The 25771-nt window shown below is 45.1% G+C and overlaps 2 protein-coding genes across 15 annotated transcripts; one reads left to right on the forward strand and one right to left on the reverse strand.

Moving 5' to 3' along the window:
• The first annotated feature begins 68 nt into the window (after positions 1 to 68).
• On the forward strand, positions 69 to 4467 carry CDC26 (cell division cycle 26). The gene is made up of 2 exons (NM_001302202.2): positions 69 to 171; positions 254 to 4467. Exons 1-2 carry the CDS (start codon positions 91 to 93, stop codon positions 425 to 427), a joined length of 255 nt encoding a protein of 84 aa, NP_001289131.1. The 5' UTR covers positions 69 to 90; the 3' UTR covers positions 428 to 4467.
• SLC31A1 (solute carrier family 31 member 1) lies at positions 1543 to 25643 on the reverse strand. 14 transcript variants are annotated; one of them, XM_046901798.1, is made up of 7 exons: positions 25590 to 25643; positions 22530 to 24487; positions 13035 to 13108; positions 8408 to 8560; positions 6150 to 6222; positions 5584 to 5752; positions 1545 to 4950 (listed from the first exon to the last, which is right to left on the reverse strand). In XM_046901798.1, exons 4-7 carry the CDS (start codon positions 8513 to 8515, stop codon positions 4749 to 4751), a joined length of 552 nt encoding a protein of 183 aa, XP_046757754.1. In that variant the 5' UTR covers positions 8516 to 8560; positions 13035 to 13108; positions 22530 to 24487; positions 25590 to 25643; the 3' UTR covers positions 1545 to 4748. The 14 variants fall into 14 exon arrangements, with proteins under 14 accessions (NP_001292589.1, XP_046757754.1, NP_001292587.1 ...); NM_001305658.2 differs by lacking the exon at positions 22530 to 24487; XM_046901796.1 differs by lacking the exon at positions 13035 to 13108.
• Between the last annotated feature and the right edge of the window lie 128 nt (positions 25644 to 25771).

Here is a 25771-nt window from a genome sequence, read left to right on the forward strand (position 1 = left end):
ACAGACCGGAAGGGGGGGGGGCAGGTGGTGACAGACCGGAAGGGGCGGGGCGCCGCGCGGCGCAGGTCGGGAGACGGCGGCGGTGGAGTGATGCTGCGGCGGAAGCCGACGCGGCTGGAGCTGAAGCTGGACGACATCGAGGAGTTCGAAGGCGTCCGGAAGGACCTGGAGGTGCGCGCGGGACCCGTGAGGGCGGCCGGCCAGGGCGCGCCCGGCCTCCGGCGCGCCCTGACGCGGTCTCTCGGCCCCGCAGAGCCGCAAGAAGCAGCGGGAGGAGTCGGAGGTGGCGGCCGGCGAGGAGGCGGCGGGCATCGCGCTGGGCGCCGAGCACAAGAGCCGCGAGCAGATCATCAACGACCGCATCGGCTACAAGCCCCAGCCCAAAGCCGGCGTCCGCGCCGCGCACTTCGGCACCTTCGAGTTTTGACGGGGCCGCGGCGCTGTGCCGCCCCGGGCGGTCCCCCCTCCCCCGTCCTCCTTAACGCATATGAGAGCCCCGCGGCGGCCGTGCCGTTTTAAATAAATGTGTTCTTTTTTAGAAACGAACACAGAAAGTTTTCTCCTAGATGCCGCTCTGCCTCCGCCTGGGAAGGCTGGGGAAGGAGCCGCCCACTTCTGGTCCGAGCTGTATCCGAGGAGCGCGGTGCAGCCGTTTCCCGGCTGTGTCACAGCCCTGAGAAACGACAGGGCGAGCAGCAGCGCCCCACAGCTGCTGGCTGAGCTGACAGCACGCTTCTGCTGACGTTGGTGCACCAAATTTCTGGTCAGGGTGGGGAAATGCAGAACTTAAAACTCTTCAAACGGTTCCTTAAACTGGAAAGTCATGATCTGGACTAAAGCAGAGCTTAACGCTGCATTGAACGATCTGGGTCTGCTCTGCTGTTCAGCATTTCCAGCATGCCTTGAGTCTGATAGGGAAACATTTTAGGAGGAACAAAAGGCCCTGAGCCTCCTTTGGTTGCACAGGGGAAGAAAAATCAGCCCACTGCTTCATCTCACATAGGGAAGAGAACGATCCATAACAACACTGTGGGAGAGAAAACAATTCCTTGCTGTATAGACGTTACCACCCAGCAGATAGGCTCATTTGCACAGCTCCCTCAAGCTCACATCCCTTCACCACTCCCTCAGATCCACACAGCAGATATGGGGCCACTAATTCCCCTTTTCAGCTTCACTTTCCACCCTTGGCACTGCCAAGCTTACCCAGACCGACACAGCTGTCTGTGTACCAGGAACTTCACACGTTCCCATTCTAGCAGCTTCAGGGCTTCCTGCTGATGAGCAGTGTGCTCGGAGGGTGCTGTTTCCATGATCCCTAGCCACAGAATGATGGATATTCAGCCCCTGCTGTTCACCTGCGTTGTTAGAAAAGGCACAGGAGAGTCATGCCAGAGGAAAGCTGCAGGAGCAGCCCACACCAGAGCCCTCCGGCTGCAGGGTCCTTTGCCAGCAAAGCAGATACTCTTGTGAATCACTGAATGATGCTTGCCCTCACCACAGCAGCAGTCTCTACACTGATGACTGATTCTAAAATACACATCCACAGTAAAATGCAATCTATTTTATTAGTTAATTATATACAGGAGATCTTGAACTTGTTACTGGACAAGTTACCTTCACAAAGAGCAAGAATAAAATCAAAAGTGACAGTCACTGTAAACAAAACTATCCATCCTTCTGGATCTGTTGGGACTGGCTCCAGACCAACTGAGAAGGCACTGGGAGAAAAACAACAGAAGCCCACAGATGAACGCAGCCTGGATACCCTGTGCATTTCTTCCAAGCTGGTAATCCAGAGGCACAGCGTGTCAAGATAAAACATCAGGATGCACTCAGAGACAGACATGGGAATCACATTCTAAGCATGCTACATATGTTGACATATGAATGGAATTTACTCCAGTCTAATAATCATTAGAGTCCTCACCTCCCTCCAAGCACCACTCAACACAAGTTTAGTGTTAATATCAGGACAACTTTAAATACAGCCAGCATAAAGGCCAGGACTGCATCAAACGCAGTCAGTGCAAGTCATCAACAGGGTGGCCAGGTTTTGCTGAGTTTGGGGAAGTAAGCAGCAGCCTGGGCCAGCAGAGCAGCTGGTGGCATCTGGTGGGCCTGAGGGAGGCTGGGGCGCAGGGAGGTATGTGGCTTCTCTGGATTGTCAACAGTTACAGTGATGCAGAAAAGCTAGCAGAACTGAACTTACATTGTAAAAGCCACAGCTATTGCATAATCCCCAATTTATCTTTCTCTGATTGTTCCAATCAGAGAATTCAAGTCTGGGTACTTGGATGCTAAAGGAAAGGTGGCTGAACAGCTTCACTGATAGCAAGATCAAGTCAAGCAGAAGTTTTATTTTAGAGAAAGATATACTAAGAGGTATATGAATTAACTAGTGTCAACACACTACAGTCACACATTCCCACAACAGCAGCAGCTGCAGCTTGTTCAAGGGAAACCACACAGATTGGTGCTGGGAACATCAACTCAAATCAGGGATGAGGTCTCTACAGGAGAGGTCTCTCACTCTTTCAGAGCACGGCCAACTCCAACACATAGCTGCTCTGTTTCACTGACAAGCACTAAGATGTCCTCACAGCTCACACACAGAGATTGCAAGAGCCTGTTTTCCACTCTCACAAAGAAATATGACTGCTTAGAGGGCTCAAATGGTTTTTACTTTGTGACAGATGCAGACAAAAGAGCATGTTATGGTCTACCTACGTCCTTCTGCAGTCTGCTACATACATAACTCCCTCCAGAGACCTGACTGGGGAAGAGCTTTTCCTGTTTCTCATCAGGAGGTGTACAGAACTTTTCTGTGAATACTGCTTTGCTTCTTTCACTCGGATACAAATTTGCTGCAGAAAGAAACTACAAAACTGAGCTTGCTTTTAATTTTCCTTTTGTTCAGTATTTGCACTGCCCAAAGAAAACAAGACGAACAAATAAATACTTGGGGTCACCCACAGGAAGGCTAACTTGATACGGCGCAATTCAAGAGCTGAGCAGGATGCCAGGCAGCAGCAGTCACAGATTTCCCACTGCCTTGCAAAGAACATAGGCTCCGTTGGTGGTAGCAGCATCAGCACAAGCAGAAGGGTGGGCCTGGCTTCATAACGTACACAGGCTAAAGAAGCCTAACCCTTCCTCACAAAGGTCAGCTTTCCTTACTCTGCTGCTGGTAACAGTGTGACTAGTAGCACCTTCAGAGAAAAGAACTTCTACTGCATGTACCCAGACACTTTAATCTCAAAAGGATTCCCTGTTCTCACATGGCACATCCTAGTTATCAGTCCAAGTGGTGACTGTTTTTCCTTAGCCATCTAAAAATACCACTATCCCCCTTTTCATCCATTTACAGGCAGAAAGAGGGCATCCTGGGCAGAACAGACTTCTGCTTTGCACTGTACTCTAACTGCACAACACTTGCTGCAACAGGAGCAGTTTAACAACTAAGTGCTAAACCAAAACTGCTCCCAAAGCAATTTCTGGGCCTCACCCATCCAAAAATCTACCCTGGTTTGCCTGTGAAATGTGTAAAGCTCATACCCCGGAATGGAAAGTTCTTGACTGTGCTACTGCAGGTGTCCACCATTGGTACTAACAACTCTTTGCACTTCCAAGCTAACAAAGTCACAGCATGATTACTAAAAGAGGAGTCATTTACTTCTAGAATTATTTTTTTTTTAATCAGCCCAAGCAACTCCAAATTAACTGAATTAAGAGGGCTGCTGTAGCCTTTCCTTTTTTCTCTTCCCCAAATTCCTCTCTTACAGGAACACAGTTATTTTATTTCCCTCATTTTACTCAAGGAACACCCTATTGTGACATTTTAGCCTTCAGTGTAATGAAATTATCTCTCTCTTACCTCATTTACAGAATTAGTGTTAGTAAGCCAGAAGTCTAGCTCTAGACCCATTCAGGTGCAACCCAACCTGAAGTCAGTATAGGTTCATTGGTCAATTTAAAATCTTTTTGCTCTGTAAATATGTAATTTTTGTCCTGCATCTACTCCATACATTGCAGTGATTGGGAAGTGAAAGCAGCCAAACTGAAATGTTACCACTTGAAGCCGAGTAAAACTGATGGATGCATCCGAAGTCTAGCAACATTCATCATAGCTCTGGTGGGGTTGGAGGACAGACTCATCTTGACCCTCCAAAGCACAGGGCTTACATAGTTCTGTTCAAGTACTCACTTGCTGGGACAGACCTGAGTGTGTCTGATAAGCAGCACCACGTCTTCCTCTGCAAAACGCTGTGTTAGAAGGTGTCATTGGCCCCAAAAGGCACAATGCCAGGGAGGTTTCCCCTGGCATTGTGTACATATTAAAAAAACAAAATAGCCATTTGCACACACTGGCTCCATTGGTGACTCCCATCTTTACCTATTGTTCATAAAATTCTCACAGACAAGCATTTACAATTTAGGAATAAAATGTTTCATTAAAAAAAAAAAGAAAAAAAGAGAATACTCTACATTTCTGTCATGGCATAATTTGAGACTAAGCAAATCCTAGCCAAGAACAGCTATCATGGGACTCTTGAGCTGCCAACTTGCAGCATGGGGGTCTTGCATACCCCAGCTTCTCACATCCCTGCACCCCAGCTAGGAACTTGTGGTGAATTCCAGTAGATGTTTGTTATGTCTTTTCTTTCAGCGTAGGATGATCCAGTCTTCATGCTGGCTGTATTTTAAGAGAGCAGTGGGATGAAGGGGCTTCTGGGCAGCGTCCAGTCTTAATGGCAGTGCTCAGTGATATCCACAACAACCGCCTTTTTCCAACTGAAGAAGAAATAACCCATCCCTGCCCCTGCTGCCACAGCTATGCAGAGGTATCCGTTGTACGTCATGAAGATCAGCATAAGAAAGTAACTGACCACAACTTGAATGATGTGCAGTACAGTCTGCAGGAGGTGAGGGAAGCTCAGCATCTGCTGTCTGAGAACACAAAACCCAAAAAACAGTCAGCATCCATCCATGAGAAACAGATGAGAAAATGCACATTCCTTAAGAGAAAACTTAGCTCTTAGGCTAATGAGATGCCAAGGTGGGTGTGAAACGGCAGAGAAGATAAAGCAGTCTGGACAAATTTCTGCATGCATCTGTCACTTGTAACTGTGTTTTTCTCCACAAAGCTAATCAACAGTAAGGGAAATTCGGCATTCACTGTGAGGACAAAACTTTTAGCTGAGAAACAAAACTTCTAAAGTTGTGGGGTTTTTTTGTTTGTTTGTTTGGGGTTTTTCTGCTTTTGTTTTTGTTTTTTTTTTCCTGAGTAGATGCTGTCAACAGGAGGATTCTAAGTATTTTCTGTCAGTCACTGGTGATAACACCCAAATTCTGTTCAGGGGAACTCCCCAAATGCGTTCTTTAAAAAGCTCATCTGACTCCTTGCTGCTTTCCCTGTTTTGTCCTCCATCCTGGGTGGCCAAGCGGTTCAAGCAACATCCAAGCCTGAATTTAATTTATTTTGCAGAGAGCTATACAGACTGCATGAAGTTTGTTCTGTCCCAGTTTTTGCCTTTCTCAGGTGCTGAAGAGATTTGTCTTAGAAGGAAGCGAGATTCTTACCCAACAGTTTTGTGTGTCTCCATCAGGATAGTGCCATTGGGACCTGGCACTGGCATGGAGTTGTAGCGAATGCTGACTTGGGATTTGCGGAGCAGACACTCCCGGGCAATCTTAAGGCCTTCATAGAACATGGCTAGGAAGAAGACAGCCACAAAAGCACCAGCCATTTCTGACAAAAGAGGAAATGTTATTCTGTCTGTGCAATAGAAGGCGTTTGCTTCAAAACACGTCAGAAGAGACACTGTGTGATTCAACAACCATGTCACACTGCACAGTTTACAGCTGGGCACTGGGCACACACGTACAGACAGTAAAAGTGAATTTAACCCACACACTAATTGGAATTTCACCCATTAATTGAAACTATCAACCACATAGGCTAGGATGACAAGTCAAACTCTGGAACTACATGAACATCTTGCTTATTTTCACCCCACAGATTTACCCCACATTTAGAACAGATTCTCTGCAGTGTGTCTGGATAGTTTTGGCATAGCAAGGTAATTCCAGCAACATTCATTAATTGCAACTATTTTATTTGGAATGGACAAGGCAATGTTACTAACCTCCAGGAGTATTGATTGTAAGACCAGAAAACAGCAACGGCACATTCTCATAGCTGAAGTGGAAAGTCATTGCCTGCCCAAGACATAAGAACATCAAGATGCGCTCATCAAGATAACATCAAGATAACCAAGACATAAGAACATCAAGATAGCTCATGCTGAGATGGAGCTCACACAAACATAGCAAAGGTTATTGCTGCTATGACAAGAATTTAAATCATTTCAGCTGCTCTCAAGACTAACTTGAAAAACAGACACAAGCTAGGCATGGCTGAAGATGCTCCAGTTTCCAGTTCTGGTGGGCAACTCTTTTAGGTAGTGCCCCTGTCCAGAAGGCATATTCCTCCAAGGTACCTGCTATTTCAGAAAAGAGACTTCTCTTTGCATTTAAGCTCATTTTCTCCTCAGCATAGCAGTATTCAGGAGTTGGGAATGTTACTGTGGAGCTCAACCTTGCCTTTCCATGACTTCTCATTGGCTGGAGAACAGAGTACCTCTCCACCAACTTCACATGAGCTCATACAGATAAGGGCTTGTACAGCTCAGTCTGTAGGCCCATTCCTGCATTGTGCTAGTAGACTATCATCTGTCTATGGAATCCTTTGATACCCTATGGGAGAAGGAGAGGCCTAAATAAAGGGACAATAATTAGTAAAAAACATAAAAAGCAGGACCAGAGCCTCCCCTAGGTGAAAATAAGGGTTCTTGAACCTAGCCAGAGAATACTGTGGGAAGGGGAGATGCAATCCCAGGTCAGCCACAGTTCATATAATCTTCCCATCCAGGTGAATACAGTGCAGCTTAGCACGTCTTGAGGACAACAGACATTCATTACCCCAGTGCAGAAGTGACTATAAAACAACCATTTCTTTAATCAATCTAATATTTTTAATGAAAAGATAAAAACCCACAAAAAAGTGATACAGCCTAGTTGCATATAAACCACAGCTGAAACACGGCTTGTTGCTTGGTACAAGTGAGGGATGGAAATACATATACATTAATGCATCCAGTCTATGATTTAGGATGCTACACCCATTTTCTTCCTTCCCTCTCTATTTTATGATCAATGTCAACTCAAAATCTTGCGTGCTTAATCAGACTTTTCAGCTGCAGGGCAAGGCAGGGTCCAGCAATTATCCATTGAAGATACATACCTAACACTTGTAAAGAACTGTATAGAAATTAACAAACTGAAGAATGGCAGTACATAGCTGTGGGACAGTATGGTGAACTTCTTAAGGACCTCTTGAGACACTTCCAGAGGAGCCATCAGTGACGATGCAAGTTCCACCAGCACTACTTGACTGTGCAGGGCCATGTTCACAAAGGGGAAGGATGCTCTAATCCTTTCCTCTCCTCCTATGATATGCTTGCAATAGAAGAAGAAGCAGTGCTTCTCTTTGGGACATATGACTGGCAGGCAAATTTCAAATGAAGGTTTAAAAAATGTATTTTGGAGGATGTTCTTACTTTAAATTGAAATGCACACTCTCTCCCCTCCCTTTGGAGTTTAAGCCATGTTTTAATAATCTCAGACTCACTCCAAAGATATTTTAAAAAGGGAGATAGCTGAAAAAGTACCTAAAACGTTTTCAGTGGCACAGATCCTACAGTCACCTCCATGAAAACTCCAGCATCTCGGCAAAGCTTTAGTAATGCCAGTATACACAAGTCTGAACTTGCTTAAATCAAAGTCAGCTACAGCAGCAGGACTCAGGACCAACACACCCTTAATGCCAGTGTGGCAGAGAGCCCTGTAGCACTTTGCTCCACAAGCCCAGCAGGTGCTTACACAGTTCAGGAGAAAAAGGGCAGGGAGTTTTTTTGCCTGCAGGTCAACACAATCCATTACAACAGCGCGTATTCCTCTCAGTGCTGGTTAAGGCTTTTACTGATAGCCCCGGTTTACTAATAGCCCAGGCAAACGCTGTCCATCTCCTTTTCTTGCAGGAAAATGCTCACTTTGAATTTCTGCTCTTAGCTTGCTAGAGAACAGAAACCAGGATGGCAGCTAGAAAGGCTTTTGCTGAAAAGAGTGTTTTGTCATAGGATCCCCAGCTCTGAAATACATTTCATGTTGAATAGCACCTCCTACCACTCCTTCACCATCAAAGAACCACAACAGGGCTTGTTTTTAACTGGACTGATTCATACCTTTCACAGCTAAGTTAAATTTCCAATTCTGAATAGCAAGACAAGTTACCCTGAACCACAAACAAGTAAAAACTTGCGGTTAATGCTGACTAACCACTTACCATCATCATCATCCCAGATCCATGACCACCTCCTGAAGATGCTGTAGAATGGTGATGTTCAGGATGCGTGGTCGGCAACATGGAGCTGTTCATCATGTGGTGAGACATCTTTATTGCAGAGGCATTCAAAAAGGCACGTGGAAAAGTGGGACCCTGAAAAACAAAGGGGAAAAATCTAATAGGAAGCAACACTTGTCTAAGCAGAGTATGGTTTCTCTGCTGCTATGGAAAGAGAAAATTCTCTAAGCCATCAAGGTATCACCTGAGAACTACTGTCTACGAATAAATTTCTGGAGCATCCCCTTGGTCCTGCACTCCAACTAGAGAACACATAGCAAAGCAAGCAGGAAAATATAAAGGAGGTGTGTCCCTCGCAGCTTTACAGCACTGCGTTGCTTCACCACCCTAAACATTCTTGCCAGGAAAGCAGCCTAATGTGATTGAGGTAGCACACGGGGACAAGTGCTCAGTAGAAAGGAACATTTCTTATCTGTCAGAGGAAAAAAACCCTGTCTCTTCTCAATTGCAGTCGCACAAGTGGCAAAAAATATCTCAAGTTCCATTTTAAACTGCATATACTAAAGGATCAGCTTACAGTATTTCTCTTAATTGACAGTTATGCCTTTTATTGGGAACATGTTTAACAAAGAAATTATGTTAGGTGGTACAAAACCTATTGCCAGGCAAAGGTCTGCAACAGCCACAGGCAATCCAATTGCATTTCCGTGATCTTTACTTTGTCACATCTCCCCTCTAATCACATTACGCACAATGAGAGAAACACTCAGAAGGATGACAGTCTAAATCCCTTATCAGGTTACTGCAAATCAGGTACGTCTGGACATACTACATCAAAAATAAAAGCACACAGCGGTGCCCATGGCTTCTCAGTCTGCACCCCAGCACAACCTGGGATGGATAACCAGTAACGATTCTTAGTGTGAAGCGAAAGTTCTTCAGGTGGAAACTGCAACAGAAAAAACAATCTGGGAATACCAGTCAGTCCTGAAACAGCAGCATTCATCAGAGTGACAGAAAGTGCAGGTCAGACACCACTGAAGATAAGTACTGACACTGCTGTACTAGACCCTGTCTGGAACTCTGTGTGCCCTCCCAGCACAGACCACAGGCAAAACCAAGTGAAATCATAAAGTACAAATACTTTATCTGATTAAGTTGTTATTAAAATTAAAAAAAAAGAGAGAGAGAGAGAGAGAAGATGGACTCTAGTCCTTCTAGAGAAATGAACTTTGCAGAGAAAAAGAGCTTCGTAACCTAAAAGATGCTGAGTGTTTGAACAGATAGGTGTGAATATATTCAGACTGAAAATACAAAGTGAAACTCTAGAAAAGGTTTCCAAACTGAAAGCAGTGTTAGCAAACGAAAAACTCAAACAGCAAGCAGCTGCCAGTGGAACTGGTTCAGTCTGTGACAGTGACCTTACTACAGAGCTGCGTGGGAATTGCTGCGGGCTCAGGACAGTCAATGTGTCCCTGCAGAGCAGCAGGGACAGGAGGTGGTCTCCAAAGGCTTTGGAGTTAAAGAGCCATGAGAGAAGCTGAAGATTTGAGGAGAACAAGGAAACTACGTTAGCAGTGCTGGGCAGAAAAGCAAGAGAAAGAATTAACACTCCTTGCAAACACTAGCGTTAATGAATGGATTTATGCACCTGTTTGCACTCAAGTCAGCTAGTATTAGCTGTATCAACAATAGATAGCTCAGGTATTTTCTACATCTCTGTGCAGATAAAGTTTGCAGCATATCTCTTACTGCATCAGGCTCCTTCACAATAACCTGCTTGGAAAGTTACCTTATAGTCTACTGGTCCTGCCTAAAAGCAGAATGTATTCCCTGTCCATATTTCTGCTAATATCTTGTACCTATTATCATCCCTAATCTGTACTTACACATTGAGACCAGAAAAACAGCTCAGAAAAATGTTCAGGAGGAGGAAAAAAAAAAAGAAAAAAATAGACTAATGCAATAAACAGCTCACCTGACACAGATAAGCATAACCAAAGGACACCTGCAAAGCAAATAGCACAAATTTCACATAGCAAAGCTTTTAAGATCACATTTTTTTCTCAGACCAAACACTCAAGAGCTAGAGCTGAAGTTCCAAAATACAAACAGCTGGAAAAAGAATCATCTGCCAAGACACACACACTTCAAAACATCTTCTGCAGCAGAGAAGGAAGAGCAGCCAACATGGTTTAAACTGCAAGATCTAAGATAAGTGTCCCATAAGAGGAATGAAATAAACCAAGAACTTCCCCTTTCCTCTAGCCCAAATCTTCTCTCCTCCCTCTTCTTTCAGTTGACTGACCAAAACTTGTGCTTTGGCTGTTACACGCTCTCACTAATGACTACAGTCCAATTTTATTATTCATTCATTTCAGAACATTACGTTTCCTTCAAACTCTGCAGGTTCCACAGAAGATATTTCTTTACCAGGCTAAAAAGTCCCTTTGTGGTTGGTTTGTGTCCAGTTTTTCCTAACTTACTGTCACTGGTCTTCAGAAAAGGAAAAACAGCATGCGGCTTCTCTAGATATTTACAGAGTACTAACCTTACCAACAAGGACAGCATTCATATGTGGCTGGGCAGGGTCCTGTACAGCTTAGAAAGGCCATGCTTGATTCTCAGTAGCATAGCAACTTTCCACACTGGTGCTCAGACACCAAATCCATCTCCCTGCTGCAGTTAACCTACCACTGAAAGACATGTTATGAGGTACTGAAAAGCATGAGAATTAAGTAATATAAGAGAAAATAACCTACACTGAGACACTTCAGCTGTTTTTTTCTGTTACATGTTCTGATAACATTTGGGCAAAAACTGTTTAAAAATAAATCACTTCCAGTGGAATAACCCAGTGGAGTAAGTCTGAGTTACAGTCTGGCAGGTCTCTAACTGTGCCTTGGGGTAAAAAACAGTATCTGGGGCAGCAGGAAGAGCAGATTAAAGGCAAATATTTCAAGTTACAAAGCTCTGGTTTGCTTTAGCAGAGAGGAGCTGACTGACACAGAGCTGTGCTGGCCATGAAACAAAGTCACCATTTTTTTAGCAAGTCTGACTCCATAACTGGGAAGAAAAAAAAAAAACCACAAACATGCAAGTTTCTATTGCAGCAAATTCTCTAAATAGGCTTAAGTCTTGTGTAAACTCAACATTTCAGCATCATGTATTTTTGTCTGAATAGGTGGCTTGATCTCTCGACTGCTGCCGGCTTCATGTTTGCACAGAGGGAAAGAGACACTGGGATGGGCTCCTGACCACCCCTGGCCAGGGGACCCGAATCAGATGGAGGCTGCACCAGGCTCCAGCATTTCTCAGTGTTTGCACACCTGAAGGGTGCAGACCGCATGGTACACCTGCCTCAGTGCTGCACTGTTACCAGGGACGCGCACACACAAAGATCTCTTTTCACTCTGCAGTAATCTACTGCATAAGAAAACAAACAGGGTGGGACGGGACAAAAGAATGAGGAAACTCCTCCCAGGACTTCTTTCCCTCTGGGTGCAGTTGTCCCAAGCCAGAGAAGCCACAGTCTCCATTTTGTGAGCCCTCCAGTTCTCAGGGAAAACAGCCAAACTCAGAGCTCTGTGCAGGACTTGTGTTGCTTTGAGCTGGCAGACCTCATCACATAGGCAGGCTCTGCTCACACAAGAGATTTGTATCCCTCCACTGCAATGCCACCTTCACAGCTCAGCAAACCAGGACGATTCAGGAGAATCCTGCAGACAAGAACAGGATCTGGCAACAACAGACTATTAGCTCAGGTACAGCATCAGAACTAACTTTAGCCCTCTGCAAACATTTCTCCAGTTTCATGCACACAGGGAAGCCATGGTAGCAGCTTCAGAGAATGCAGAAATGAAGGAAAGATAGGGATCTTGTGCCAGTGCACAACAGAAACAGGGTAAAGGAGCTGGACCTGATGAGATGCCAAACATACAGCTGCCTTCTGAAGCAGGTCTCAGCCATTAGAGAACTGCCCTTATATACAATCTCTATGATAGGTTCCCAATCTACTGTGGCTTTGCTCTGGAAACAGTTAACCTAGAATTCTGCCAAATTTTAGTAAATCACAAAGTCATATTTTTCCATGGTAAACAGCCTTCCAGCTACCCAAAGGTGATGCAGCTTTTAATAAGAAACACAAGACATGCAGAAACAGGACAGAACATGGGAAGGGTCTGCCAAGCTCCCAGAAAGCTTTACAGGCCAGCTCAGCTTGAAACTCAGCATACAGAGCTTCCTTAGAGGCAGATTCTTAAGGAACGAAGCCACTTTCCAAACCAGAAGTCTAATAGGGTTAACGATGGAGCCCTAGATGAACACTCACTACAGCAGCAAACTCTTCCCTTCAAAACAGTGCCACATCCTTCCCACGCCAGTTCTGAAGAAGGAAGAAATACAACTAATTCCACTGGCTTTGCCCAAGAGGACTTAAATCTCCAAAGAACACCTCTCCAGCTTCCCTCACACTAGTGATTTGTTCAGCAGAGAGTGCTGGCTGCAGGGGCCCCACTCAGCCACAGCACACAGGACAGACGTGCCGATCAGCTGGCTCTGTGTAGAAGCCTCCAGATTCCTGCTGCTCCTCTGCTGGAGTGATTCTTACCTAACAGTGTAAGATCTCGATCTCCAGCAGTGTTTCCGATAGTGAGAACTGGGCCAGGGGGTCCTTCTCTCCTTCTGAAGAAGTGAAAAATATCTGGTAAGCTTTACTGACAATTAAAATGAAAACACTCTAGAGAAATCCAAGGGAAAAAGACTAAAAGCAGCAAGTAGGAAAGGCAAAGATCTCTTGCTTGCACATCACGTACAGTCCTGTCCTGCATGACACAAAGGAATGCTACATATGAAAGACGTAAGTAATGGAAAAGGCAGCCCAAAGTTATCGGCGCTCTACTCACAGCAGTCCGGCTGGCAGACTAGTTGAGTTATCCTGGCTCTGAGCTTACAGCCTCGAGCCCAATTTTTCTTTCCCCCTCCCCCCCCTCCAATGCAGTAAGTGGAGGTGGGAGGGGAAGCAGAGTGTCTGCACACGCTACAGCACCGCTCCCTGGCTCTGACCGTGGCCTTCACTGAATGGCCCAAGCTCCTCCTAAGACCTAAGCACTGCTTGCAATCAATTCAATTTCCTGGCAAACTGGACAACTTTAACCACTTCCTTTCCTAACTTGTGCCCCTACCGCTCCTCCTTCAGGATCTCAGGCTTTGCTTCAGAGCTCCTCAGGGGCACACCTGAGGGACACACAAATTCAACCTGTTGGTATTACAAGGGAACCCAGCAACACCAGCCAGAGCCTTCCTGTGCCAAGCTCTACAGGCACACTTTAAAGATTGCTCTTTAATAATTTAATACAATGTGCCTTACAGACACGGAGACACATTCCCCCTGTAAGCACAAGGCATACAGCTGAGCTGTGTATGCAGATAGCTTTCAGGAGATCTAGAAGGAAGAAAACTCTGGAGGATGTCTGGCTTGAGTGCAGGATATGGTGGGCAAACATCACCAGCAACACGTGTTCATCCTCAAAAGAAGAATGTGAAGCACAGCACGGCGGCAGGCAGCGAGGATGTTACAAGGAGATGCAGTCAAATAAGTAGCACATGGGGACTGGCTCTTGACAGCTATTACACACGACCCAAGTGGTATAATGGGAGAAAGCCATATGGAAGAATTAATCCTCTCATCACCTCCATCAAAGGCCCCAGGCTGGAACCAATGCTGCCCAGCCAGAGATGCTGAAGGTGTCAACCGAACACACAGTATCTCAGAATCACTGTCATTCCTAAAACATTCCCAAGTCTGACTTTTTGACCAGGCTAAGAGATGTCCTTTTCTTAAGGCCTCACCAACAAACTCTGACTTGAGGCAGGACAGGCAGTGAGAGTGAACAAAGCCTATGCCACCCACGCCGGGAGGTCTGAGGGTGTGAGATAAGCCAGAATTCAACTCTCTGCAGGGCTGAGGGCAATACTCTGCGAGTATGGGCACCATCCTCAGTGCTCGGGGAACTTTACGGGTGCCCATGGGTCTTGACAAAGATCCCAAAAGAGTTGTGCCAAGTGGAGTTATTTCGCTGCTTCTGTTTTCTCACACTTCATCTGAGCTGCAAAGCTCTACCCTTCAGGGCTCCTGGCTGCCACTGTTTCTTTGGGTTTTACTTCCCAACTCCTTATGTTTTTTTTCCCCACAAGCTGCACTTGTACCAATACATATTTGTCCTTTTCATTCTAAGGATGGTTTTTCCCCAAGAAACAGGCTGCGCTCTGCTCAAGAAATTATCACTTTACACTCCTGCATGTAGCAAAAGCTGGCAGTCCAACTTCAGAGCACAGATTCCATCTGAGATGCTGCCTCACACAGGAGTTGCACAACGTTTGGTAACTCATAGCAGTTACATCCATTAGTCAACTTTTAATTAAGACTAACAGAAGCTGACAAAAGTATCAGTGTCAGTCCTTTGTACTGAACCAAAGAAAGACTCAGATACACAACTAAGGTTAAAATGGACTGCATGATCCCTGACACTGGAGGAGGGGACAGAGCCCTTCCACCTAACAGAGCTACAGCCAAGTCCATTGCAGGGAGTTTATTTTCATAGCAAACTTGTCTGGGCACCTTCTGTTATAGACTGCTTGATCTGCTTAGGAGGTCATTCCTAATCTTCCAGCTTATGCAGCCTCCCCAGGGAATCTCTAAATCTTTGAACATGAAAAAAAAAGAAATCTCAGGACGGACTGTTCTTTACAGGACAATGCACTGAACTTCGTGAAGCAGAGTATCATGCCAGCTCATGTCATTACTAATGGGCCCAATGAAGTAGAAGGCCGCAGAAACAACTCTGCATAGCAAAATTACAGCTATAGAACCAACAGTAGTGGAGGAAAAGCTAAGAAATGCTGGCAAGAGATCTTACAGACGGAGAAAATAACATTGAGCTGGGGAGGCTGAGTAACAGAGGGACTCCTCTCCAGACAAACCTTTTGCTCAGCCACACTGAAACTACTAGAGATGGAAAAGCTACAAATGATGGATGCTTGAAAGGAGTGGAACAAAACTGAAAAGTCTGATGTTCTCCTGGCTACCTCACTTCCACAAGAAAAGCCTGATGTTTACTGCCCAGGCTTAAGCACCTGTAATGCACAGAAACTTCATATCAAGACCCAAGCATGATCCTCACAAAGGGCTCCAAACCACACCACGCTGAAACAGTTCCTTTGCTGGTGCTGGCCACCTCTCAACCCTCACCAATAGGGCAGGTAAGATTAATTCCACAATGACCACAGCCATGGGGATTCACCATCCCCACCTGCTCCCTAGGCCGCCTTTCTCTCTGCAGGACCCAAGAGAAGAACACTGTCTCTTCAGCATACCATGCTGGAAGTGAAAATGTTTTTGAAGTTGTGCAACAGGCTTTTGGGCTCACAATACAGCAGTGGGTACATCTGACTAGACCACTGTCATGCTGTTGCAAGCAGAGCCAGTCCTGGCACTGACAAACATAAAAGCAAAGGACATGCCACTAGAAGAGCCACTGGAATTGGATTTGGCAGCTCCTGTGAACACCACAGGATATACTGGCTTGCAAAATACACCTCAGTACTTGCCTTGTCTACAGGTGCTGGTTTTGCAGATGCTGCTGGGCACACATCTGCCACAAAAGGTTGGCTTGAGGGAGTTATTTTTGGGTGATGGACAGATACTGAAAGCTGTCAGGGGCTGATGATGGCTGGTGACCCATGCATGCATGGTTCTTATTCACACAAAGGACAACAATGAAGGATATACTGAACAAGTTTTGAAGAAACAGGTGTTAGAAACATGCACTGAACTGAGTACTCTAATACACCAGCAATAACCTCTTATCGCCCTAATAAAACACAAATACTTTTAACCTGAGGGATGTTAAATTAATCTAGAGTCCCAGTGGGACAGATTTGAGGATCTGAGCACATTCCAACCATGGTCTGCTTTGACAATTACAAGCTGAGCATATCAAACGTGCAGCTCAGGAAACAAGCACAGCTCTCCTGGCCCACAGCCACCCACCCGCTGACCAGAAGCAGAGGCCAGAACAGACATGTCAGCCACACATTGTTGTTTCACCGCTGATGTACACCAACAAATGCCTCAGTATTCAGAAAAGGTGAGATGCTACATCAGTGGAGAGTGTATCTGAACAGTGACAAAGCTAGTCCTAATTAAAAGGCAAGCAGGATCTCTTCAACACTCCAACATCCATCTGCTCATCTCTGAGCACAACAAACCTTCCCCTTTGCTCACATTCCTGCTGCAGCTTAGACAGAGGAACACTCAACTCCAGTGAGCTCTTCCCACAAATCAAGGAGGTCCACATGCCAACTCAGGTGCCAAAGCTTGCTCTGAAGCTCTGCAGCATGCTGAGGATTTCTGTACCCACCACAGCTTCTTCCCTTCTGTACATATGCAGTATCTCCCCCCTGCTTGTTTTCATTTCTCTCTTTCTTCCATCACTGACCTTTCACATCACATACTTGCTGCTCTGTACTGCTGGTTCCTTTCCTTCCCTTCCAGCTGGATAAGGCAGCTGTCTCCTGCTTCCTGCCACTCAAAGAGAACAGACGTTTTTCGGAAGAGCAGAATTGAGGCACCTCAAAAGACACCAGACCTGAGGAGCAGTGCCAGTCCTACAGGTCGCAAAGCAAAGGAGATGCCATACAATAGCTCTGTTGCTCATCTGGGTGCGCTAAGGGATTAGAAATGCTAAAAACTGACAGAGGATGCTGTGATACCACTTCTTTATAAAAGGGCTCTCACAAAAGCATGTCAGACATCAAAACTCCTTACAGCCAACAGCAATGTGAATGCAGAGCTAGTGCTAACAAGTTTCCATCAAAGGCAGTTGCCAGGAGGCATTTAGAGAAGAACATCTTCAGCACTCCTCGTGCATGTCAAAGGCTTCTGAAGCAATTACCCTGAGCCTGCAGTCTGGCAGCCCGCTTTATCACAGTTCCATCTCTCTTCCTGAGATCATCAAGGGCATGGAGCAGGAGCGCAGTAATTGGTCTTCAGCTCTCAGCACACCCAGTACTCAGCACCCGGGAACAGAAACCTGAGGGCCTCCCCTGCCCCCAGCAACTGCGCTGTATTTAAGCAGAGATAAGGCAGGATGGCTTAAATCCCAGTGGTCCAACAGGACTTGCTGGGATGCTAGAACAGCCCAGCACAATCTTACTGTGCACAACGTTCAGTCAGGACTCCTTTGCTAATAATTTCGTAGTGCTTCTTTGTCAGCTGAAGTGAGCAGCATAGTCCTCCTTGCTACCAGTGCAAAGAAATGAGACAGTAGCTGGGAAGAGTTGAAGAGGACAGAAAAGAAGTTCCTCGTGACCTGCATTTTCCAAGATTACATAACTTCTTGAATAAATAAATACTTCCTTATGCTTGGCAGTAATGTTACACAACTGAGTGCAGGAGTGGTGGCCACTGACATGGAACACATCCTGCTGCTTCTCCCGTGCTGAGGAACTGAGGCGCTGCAGAGCCCTGAGCCTTGCAATACACTTCAATAACTTTTTAATTGAAAAAAAAAAAAAATACCATTTGTATTTGAATATTTAACCTGAAGGAGATATTGGGCAACTTCTGCTTCCTCAGAAAATCCGTCTCTGAAGAAACTCACATTCAATTCCTCCTCCTATTTTATATGTCCTCATCAAGCACAGATTCTTCTACCTACAACAGACTTTTATATAGAGAATCATAGAATCACTAAGGTTGGAAAAGACCCACAGGATCATCCAGTCCAACCATTCACCCTTCACCAATGGTTCTCGCGAAACCATGTCCCTCAACACAACACCCAAATGCTCTTTGAACACCACCAGGGTTGGTGACTCCACCACCTCTCTGGAAGGCAAATCTTCAGTCTGAAAAAGAAAAACAAAAAAACAAAAGCAGTTTTGTGCATGACTTTCTCCACTGTGCTCACTAATTCAGCAAGCAGATTCCTGCAGGTTCAAGCCACCTGCCACGCTGATGGGACAGCTTGCCTCATACATACAGTGTGTCCTTGCTGAGAGGGTAGGGAGTTATATTTTTGTTTGTGACCATTCAGTGGCCACATGCGGAAGCAAACCATTTACATGGATCATTAGACAAGATACTTGCAAGATGATATCTGATAAACCATTGCTGTGTGGTTGAGTGAGAAGTGAGAAGGCACATGCCTGGATGAACAGCATAAGCAGCTCTGACCAGACTTGGCTCAAATGGTGCCTTCTGGCCTTAAATCCTGCAAGATTGAAAAGTAATGTTTGGAGACACAAAATGAAACTAGGAGCCAGCAAGCACATTCTCAAGCAAACAACATTTTCTACAGCTGCAAAAATGCAGTGTGACTCAGTACGCCCTAAAAGAACATCAGCTGGCCTTTCATACAGGCAAAAGACCACAGATGCTAGATCTCACTAGAGTGAGATCATAAATAACTCTTTCATGAAGATGGAACTAATGCAGAGAGTAAAAAAAAAAAAAAAACAGATAGTGACATAAAGGAGAGCCCTCAATACATGATTCAGAAGACTGACAGACCTTCTTCTGCTTGGCCTTACTGTTCCTAATGTTGTATCTGGAGAATCTGTGGTTAACAATTTTGGTGACAGAACTGCTGAGGTCTAGAAGACCTTCTGAGATCACCCAGTCTAACTTCTCTGATCAAGCAGGCTCAGCAAGGGCAGGTTACCTGGTCAGCACCTTACTGCCACCTAAGCACAACAGCTACACAAATAGTTTGATGTTCTGCACATGTGAAGGACCTGTCTGTTCTTGTAGAGATGATGTGGAGCTGCTGTGTACTCTGGAGAGCAAAAACCATCATTTATGTACCTGGCTCCAGATCTGTAGTCTAACTAAAAAGCTCCCTTTGTTGAACGTTTCACTCTGGGAATCCTTTGGCAGAGAAATCTTCCCTCCAGTGAACTCAAGCAATGTCTAATTAGCTGTGGTAACAAAGATAGTTTTAATTTAATGGATCAGCTAATAACAACTTAGCCATAAACACAAACCTGCACATGCAGAAAATAAGCTTTTTTCTCCTTTGGCTGCTTTTCACCATCATATCCGGACTTAGCCCAGGAAGAGACAACAGTCATACAAGTTCTAAACTACCCTTCAGGTATGTTTTAGACTCTGGAAAAGAAGACCACCCTCCAGAAGTCTCTGTTAATCCAATTTTGGAATCCATTCCACACATACGATATGAAACATATTGATCTAAGCAATTCATACGCACTCTTCCATCTCCAGTACTGTCACACACTCATCACAGAACAACACCTTCATCATGCTTCTACCACACATGAGAGCTTCCTTGAATAAAAATCCCAGGAGCACATTTCACCCTAATTTCTCCTCCCTTTCTTCTCACAGTTAAGTGGCTGTTCGTCTACAAACAGGTACGGGCCCATGTGCAGACGCAGCACTTTAGGGCGGCCACTCAACCACTCACCTTCCCTGGAGCTGTCCGTTCCAACCTGTGCCAGACATTGCTGCAATAGCCATGTACTGTTGATGTCAGCTCACACAGGAACATGCTTGGATTTCCAACTCCCAGTCTGGCATGTCAGGGTCACCTTTTAAATGTGGGCTTTTCACTAATGGCCTAATAGTTTCCAAAAGAGACTTTTAGAAAAAGACTGTTTTCCCTGCTTAGAGGAGTACAATGCATGCCTGTTCACTTAGCTTTGCATCACCACCTATGCCATAAAACAAAAGCTTGCTCTACCAGAGCCAAGAAACAAATTCTTTTGTGCCTTGATTGTTTGTAACACCAGTTTGTTTTGAGAAGCCTAAAGCTGTTTCTGAGCAAAATGCAAGGTAGAACATAAGTCATCATCAGCAAAATCCATCCTACAGTGTTTTGAGTCGTCAATCTGAGATCAGCAGATGGTTAACGGCTAAAATACGTATCTCCAGAGGCACTTTCCTACTTTTGCTCTCTGATCTCATATAACAAGAAGAGTATGGCATATGTGGCATACAGTCATGCCAATACCTGTAAGAGTTCAGAGGGCAAATTCATAGCCCTAGTCCATAGAACAGCCTACCTCTACATTTTCACTTTTGGAGAGGCAAAAATACAATCCCACGTTCACTTGTTTCCACCTCAGCAATAGAAAATATCTCCTGCAATATCAAGAAACAGGAAAGGGCAACAGAATCAAGCCATTCTCTGGGAAGGAACTTGTCTCTGGAAAAGTGAAGTAGTCTTGGTCTCATGACACTCTTCTGACAGGATTACCTCTAGGGTATGGAAAGCTACAACTGATAGTGATCAACAGGTTTTTGATCCCAGCTCTGCCTCACAATAAACCATGCTGAAAAAAAGCCTTAAACACTGCCTTTTTCATCTATCTTTCAAGCCCTTGGACTGCCACAGAGACACTAACCCAAAGCAAAAATGATTCAGAACTCAAAAAGAAGTGTAAGTACTTACTATTCCAGAGACAGATTTTCCATCTACTGCCTCCAAAAGAGCAGACTTCTCCAAATAGGCTACAATCCTGAGACAGACCAAAGTTTCTAAACTTTGAGATAATGCTGACAAGCAGAATAAGTACCATTATCTATATCAAAGGCTAATCATTAACTACTGCTCAGATTTAACTGTGATCACTTTTACTCCGCTTTCAGCCTGTTTATTGCTCAACTTGTAACCTATTTCAAACCAGATCTATCACCTGTAATCTACTCAGTGGAAAATATTTATATTAAGCCTTTCCTAGGTATTCAGAACAGGGATAAGGGCTGAAGCAGCAGGGGCTTCAGCTACATTCTACCCTGGCTGAAACCATCCTCACAAAATATTGACAATTCCTATTGTTACAGCCAAAGATTTCATATGACTCAAAATAAATATTTACTGCTTGGCCTATGCAGCCTGCAGAAGGCAGAAGCCAACCATGTCAGGACCAGAGGAAGAGCTGGGATGCTCACATAAAGCTCCACTGAACAGCTAAAGACCTTTGAGAAGATTCATGGAGATTTTAGAACTCCCTGACCTTACTAGATTGATTCAACGTGATGCAGAGATGACTTTTAAACACACTGCACATGACACATTTCAGATTTTAATTTCTCTGTCAAAGAAATCAGTGTTTTGCTTGCTTTTGGATACTGCAACAGAGTAAGTTTCATTTCATTTCATATCTACCCCACTCTGAAGAAGTTTTCAGAACTACAGGTCAGTTTTCAGGTATATGGTGGGATGGTAAAAGATGACAATATTCAGAGAATATTCAATGATGTGTCTCAGTCAAATCATGACTCTTCAGCTTCTCTGCAATTGATATGAAAGTAATAATGTGAAAAAATTCCTCAAAGTCTAGCAGCACTGTGCTCTGCAATGCAGATGCTTTTACTGTAGGGGTATTGGCTTCAAGTAAGACCAAATTCAAGCACTGCACAAAAAAGAATCAGCTGACACGCAGCACATGCAGTCCTACTCTCAGGATGTACTGGAGCGTTTTACTTAATTCAGCAAATTAAGAAAAGTCACAAGACTGCCAAAAGATGTTTCTAAGCCATTATGTATTCTGCCTGTTTTGCTTCTTCACTAAGAAAAAGCCTTTATTATGTACATAGCAGGATATTTTATGACCAAGGATGTTCTTGCCCTGCATGAAGAAGAAGGTAGCACAAAAATGGCTTTACAAATATAACCAACATCGGGAACTCTCTTTCCTTTAACTTGTTTAGGCTTTGGTTTGACAGTTTCTGTAACATTTCTCCAGCATCCTTTGGTGTCACCTGACATCACCTTTAACATTAAGATAATTCAGTACTTCCTTGTGAGATAAAGATTTATGCCAGGTTCATGATGGTAACTTGATTTGTATAAAACTCTGCCAGCAGAGAACACAGAAAGCATGAGTCAGTCTTTGGTCAAGTTCATTCGGCCAGGAGTGCAGACAAACAAGGGGACCATAAGAGATGCAACAGAGAAAAAACAGAACAACACTGTAAGATGGATTTTACTTCCATAATACTCTATGGCTGGGTGTGTTCCTCAGGAGTCTGGGCTGCTACTTCCCTTATCACTTTGATGTTCAAGGGTTGACTTACCACATCGGAAACACACAGGGTAACTCGCTGCCCTCCCATGGAGCAGTGCACTGACAGTGCTGCTGCTGTTGCTTCCTGAGGGCTGGAGGAGAATGAGCCAGAATCGCCTGCCTGCTGGGAGCACCGGCTTTCAGTCTGCTCTCCATTTGCTGGTGTTTTGCTTTCCCAAGTAAAGGATGCAAGTTTGAAAATGCAGGCAAGCTGTGACAATTTGTTGTCAAATCTCTATAGTACAAAGCCTTTCAGAGCAGGAAAAGTTAGCTGAGGTATGAACTGCTCAGTCAGATCCCTGGCTCTCAGCACTGCCTCTGTCCAGACACAATATGCAGGAACCCAGCCAGGAGCTGCGTGGCCATGCTGTGCTGTGCACTGAGGCCAGGCACTCAGCACACACCAAGACAGCAAAGAGCTACTCATCTTGTCCCACACCAAGCTCACTGACAGAAATCAGATGAGAAGCAGTTTGGGTCACAGGCACAGGCACCTCCACAAAAGGCTGAAGCCGTCCACCAAGTGGCTCTGCCTTCCAGACAGCTGCTTCCCCACACTCCCGGAGCAGCAGGCTAGCTGGAAGGTTGACAAGCATCAGCTTGTACCGTGAGGAAGTGTGTTGCATCGCAGAGGTGGCCTGAAAATACTTTTTAATCCTACAAATCCAAGTCCAGTTAAATTATCTGTAGTGTGAAGAAAAGCCTGGAAGTGTATTTACTATACACACTCTTTCCCCAAGGAGGAGAGTAAGTCTTCAAAAAAGAAAAAAAGCCGAGACTGTCAGGCCTCCTCTTAACCAAGCCAGCCAAAAGATAAGCTAACGGTATCATTAAGATCATTCTCCAAGCTCATGTATCTTAACCAGAGGAAAGAGATTTGAATCTTTGATAACTAACAAGCATGCAGAGGAAAAGAAGGCTCTGTAATGTCAAGCAGTTCTCCTGAGGTTACGGGAGGGAACCTGGTGCATTCAGTGCCAGCTGCAGAACAGCCACATCCTTTTCCTGATTTTCTCCCATCTTCTCAGGCCTGATATCAGGATTTGCTGAGCATCCACTAAGAACAGAACATCTCAGTCACTTGCACATGTTGGCCTGTGATCCAGAACTATCACAGTTTGCCATATTAATTTAGACAAGTATCAGAACAAACACTGCATGCACACAGAGCTTTTTAAACAGATTATAAATGACTTTCACATCTGTGGTAAAGAAAAAAAAAAGACTGTGGGACTTTGTAATGTCACAGGCATGCAAAGTGGAAGTGCAAGAAGAAAATTTTAACATATTTTCAATATAAGCAATTGCTCTAACTAGCAATCACAGCTGTTCAAGGGGCAGGATGCTCACAGATGTGAACTGGTGGGAAGAAACCTACACTGAGAATGTGACATCTGAGACTGCACAAAGAGAGATATTTCACCACAGCCTCCCCCTCTAGACTGGCTTCTAGAGCAGAAAAGGCAACTTCCAGAACAAAAAGAAATGAAAAGCTTTAGAAAGTTAATCTGAAGTGCAACAAAATAGAAGTTTAGTTAGTTTACAGTAACTACTCCCATTATTCTTCGCGTTACAGGATTCTGGCTTTTAGCCAAAGAAAAGGTTAATGAAAAAATCATTGATCTCAAGTACCCTGGGATTTGATTGGGAACATTTAAGAAAATAAGGCTGAAACAAAAGGCAGTGAAGTAGATCTTCTGGATCTTCTAGGAGGAAGAAACAAAACAAAACAAAACAACTAGATTGAGACTTTTTCATCCTCTCTGCTGAAAAATTGCCAAGCTTCCAAGTGATTTCCTGACAGATCTCTGGAAGAGCTCACGCTGGCAGCCTGATTCAGCTCAACTTCACAACACTGAGGCAGCTTACAGCTACCTGACAGGGTGACCTTCAGATATGCGTGGAGAAGGCAGGCCATCGAATCACGGAATGGCTTAGGTTGGAAGCCTGCAGAGACATGACACCTTCCTGCTGGGCAAAGAAGTCTTGGCAGGAAATATAGAAGCCAAAAAGGAGAGAAGAATGCATTGTATTTCTTTCAAAATATATCAGTTTTGTCTTCTCTCTGACCTAACGTTGACTGGAAAGCAAGAGAGCTGAAAGAAAGCTCCTTAGGGCTCTGACTAAAGACTCTATGTGTGAATATAGCCGTTCTTCTCTTCCATTTACACCCAAGGACTGTTAAAGATTAGCATTCTCAGCACCTTCCCTTCCCAGGCATGAAGCTTTTGTTCAGGGAAGGAGTGTCTCAATAATCCAGAACACGAAGTTGCTCTGCAAACTGAAAAAGTGAGAACGAGAAGAAAACAGCTGCCAACTTCCTCCAACCCTGCACTGCTGTATCACAACTGTGGGCAGGAACTTCGCCTTTTAAGCAAAAGTGACTCAAAAACCTTAATTCTTCCTTACTGCAGCCTGGAGAAATTATTCTAATTCTCCAGCCTGCTAAAAGATTGCTTGAGATCGGAAATTTAAGAGGAAATCTCAGAGAACAGCTGCATGATATGTAGCAGTCCTTAAGGCAAAGTTCTGTGGGAGTTTACAGTTCCTGTGGTAGTATTATTTTATTCCTTTTGTTAGTTGTTGTTTTTTGGTGGGGAGGAGCAGAGGAAAAAGAGGTTTAATGCAGATTTTGGTGCACGTAACAGAAAGCATCCCTGTGACTGTGTGTCATTTACCAGGGCCGGATTAAACGCGTCCTGCCAAGCGGACAGAAACGAGGGGCAAAGGCACAAACCCCCTCCCCACAGTACCACATCTGCTGAGGGAGCTCCCACCACCAGCGCTGCTTCTTTTAAAGAGAAACGTGGGTTTGTCCCTCGGCGAGTCTCACTCTAAAATATCCATGCTCTGTTCTGACAATGCTACGAGTCATCCAAACGCCATGCGGGGCTGCGCGCTATCACCCCGCTCGATCCCTGCCCCCGCCTCGCTGCCCGCAGCCCTCAGTGAACCACCCTAGCTCCGCCAGGCGCCCGCCCGCCCGCAGCAGGACCCCGCCATCCCCTCAGACCGCGGAGCTGTGAGGAAGGGTAGAAAGGGCGCGAAACGATGCCGCGCTGTCACTCACCTCGAGACCGCCACGAGGCTGTCCGCTAAGCCCCGCCCCCTCGGACATGTCCCCTAAGCCCCGCCTCTTGAACATGGCCGCTAAGCCCCGCCCCCTTGAGCTTGTCCTCTACGCCCCGTCCCCCGGACGTGACCCTAAGCCACGCCCTCTCGACCGTGTCCCCTTTCCCGCCCCCGGATGTG

The sequence above is a fragment of the Gallus gallus genome, chromosome 17 (genome assembly GCF_016699485.2).
Source record: "Gallus gallus isolate bGalGal1 chromosome 17, bGalGal1.mat.broiler.GRCg7b, whole genome shotgun sequence".
Taxonomy (NCBI): domain Eukaryota; kingdom Metazoa; phylum Chordata; class Aves; order Galliformes; family Phasianidae; genus Gallus; species Gallus gallus.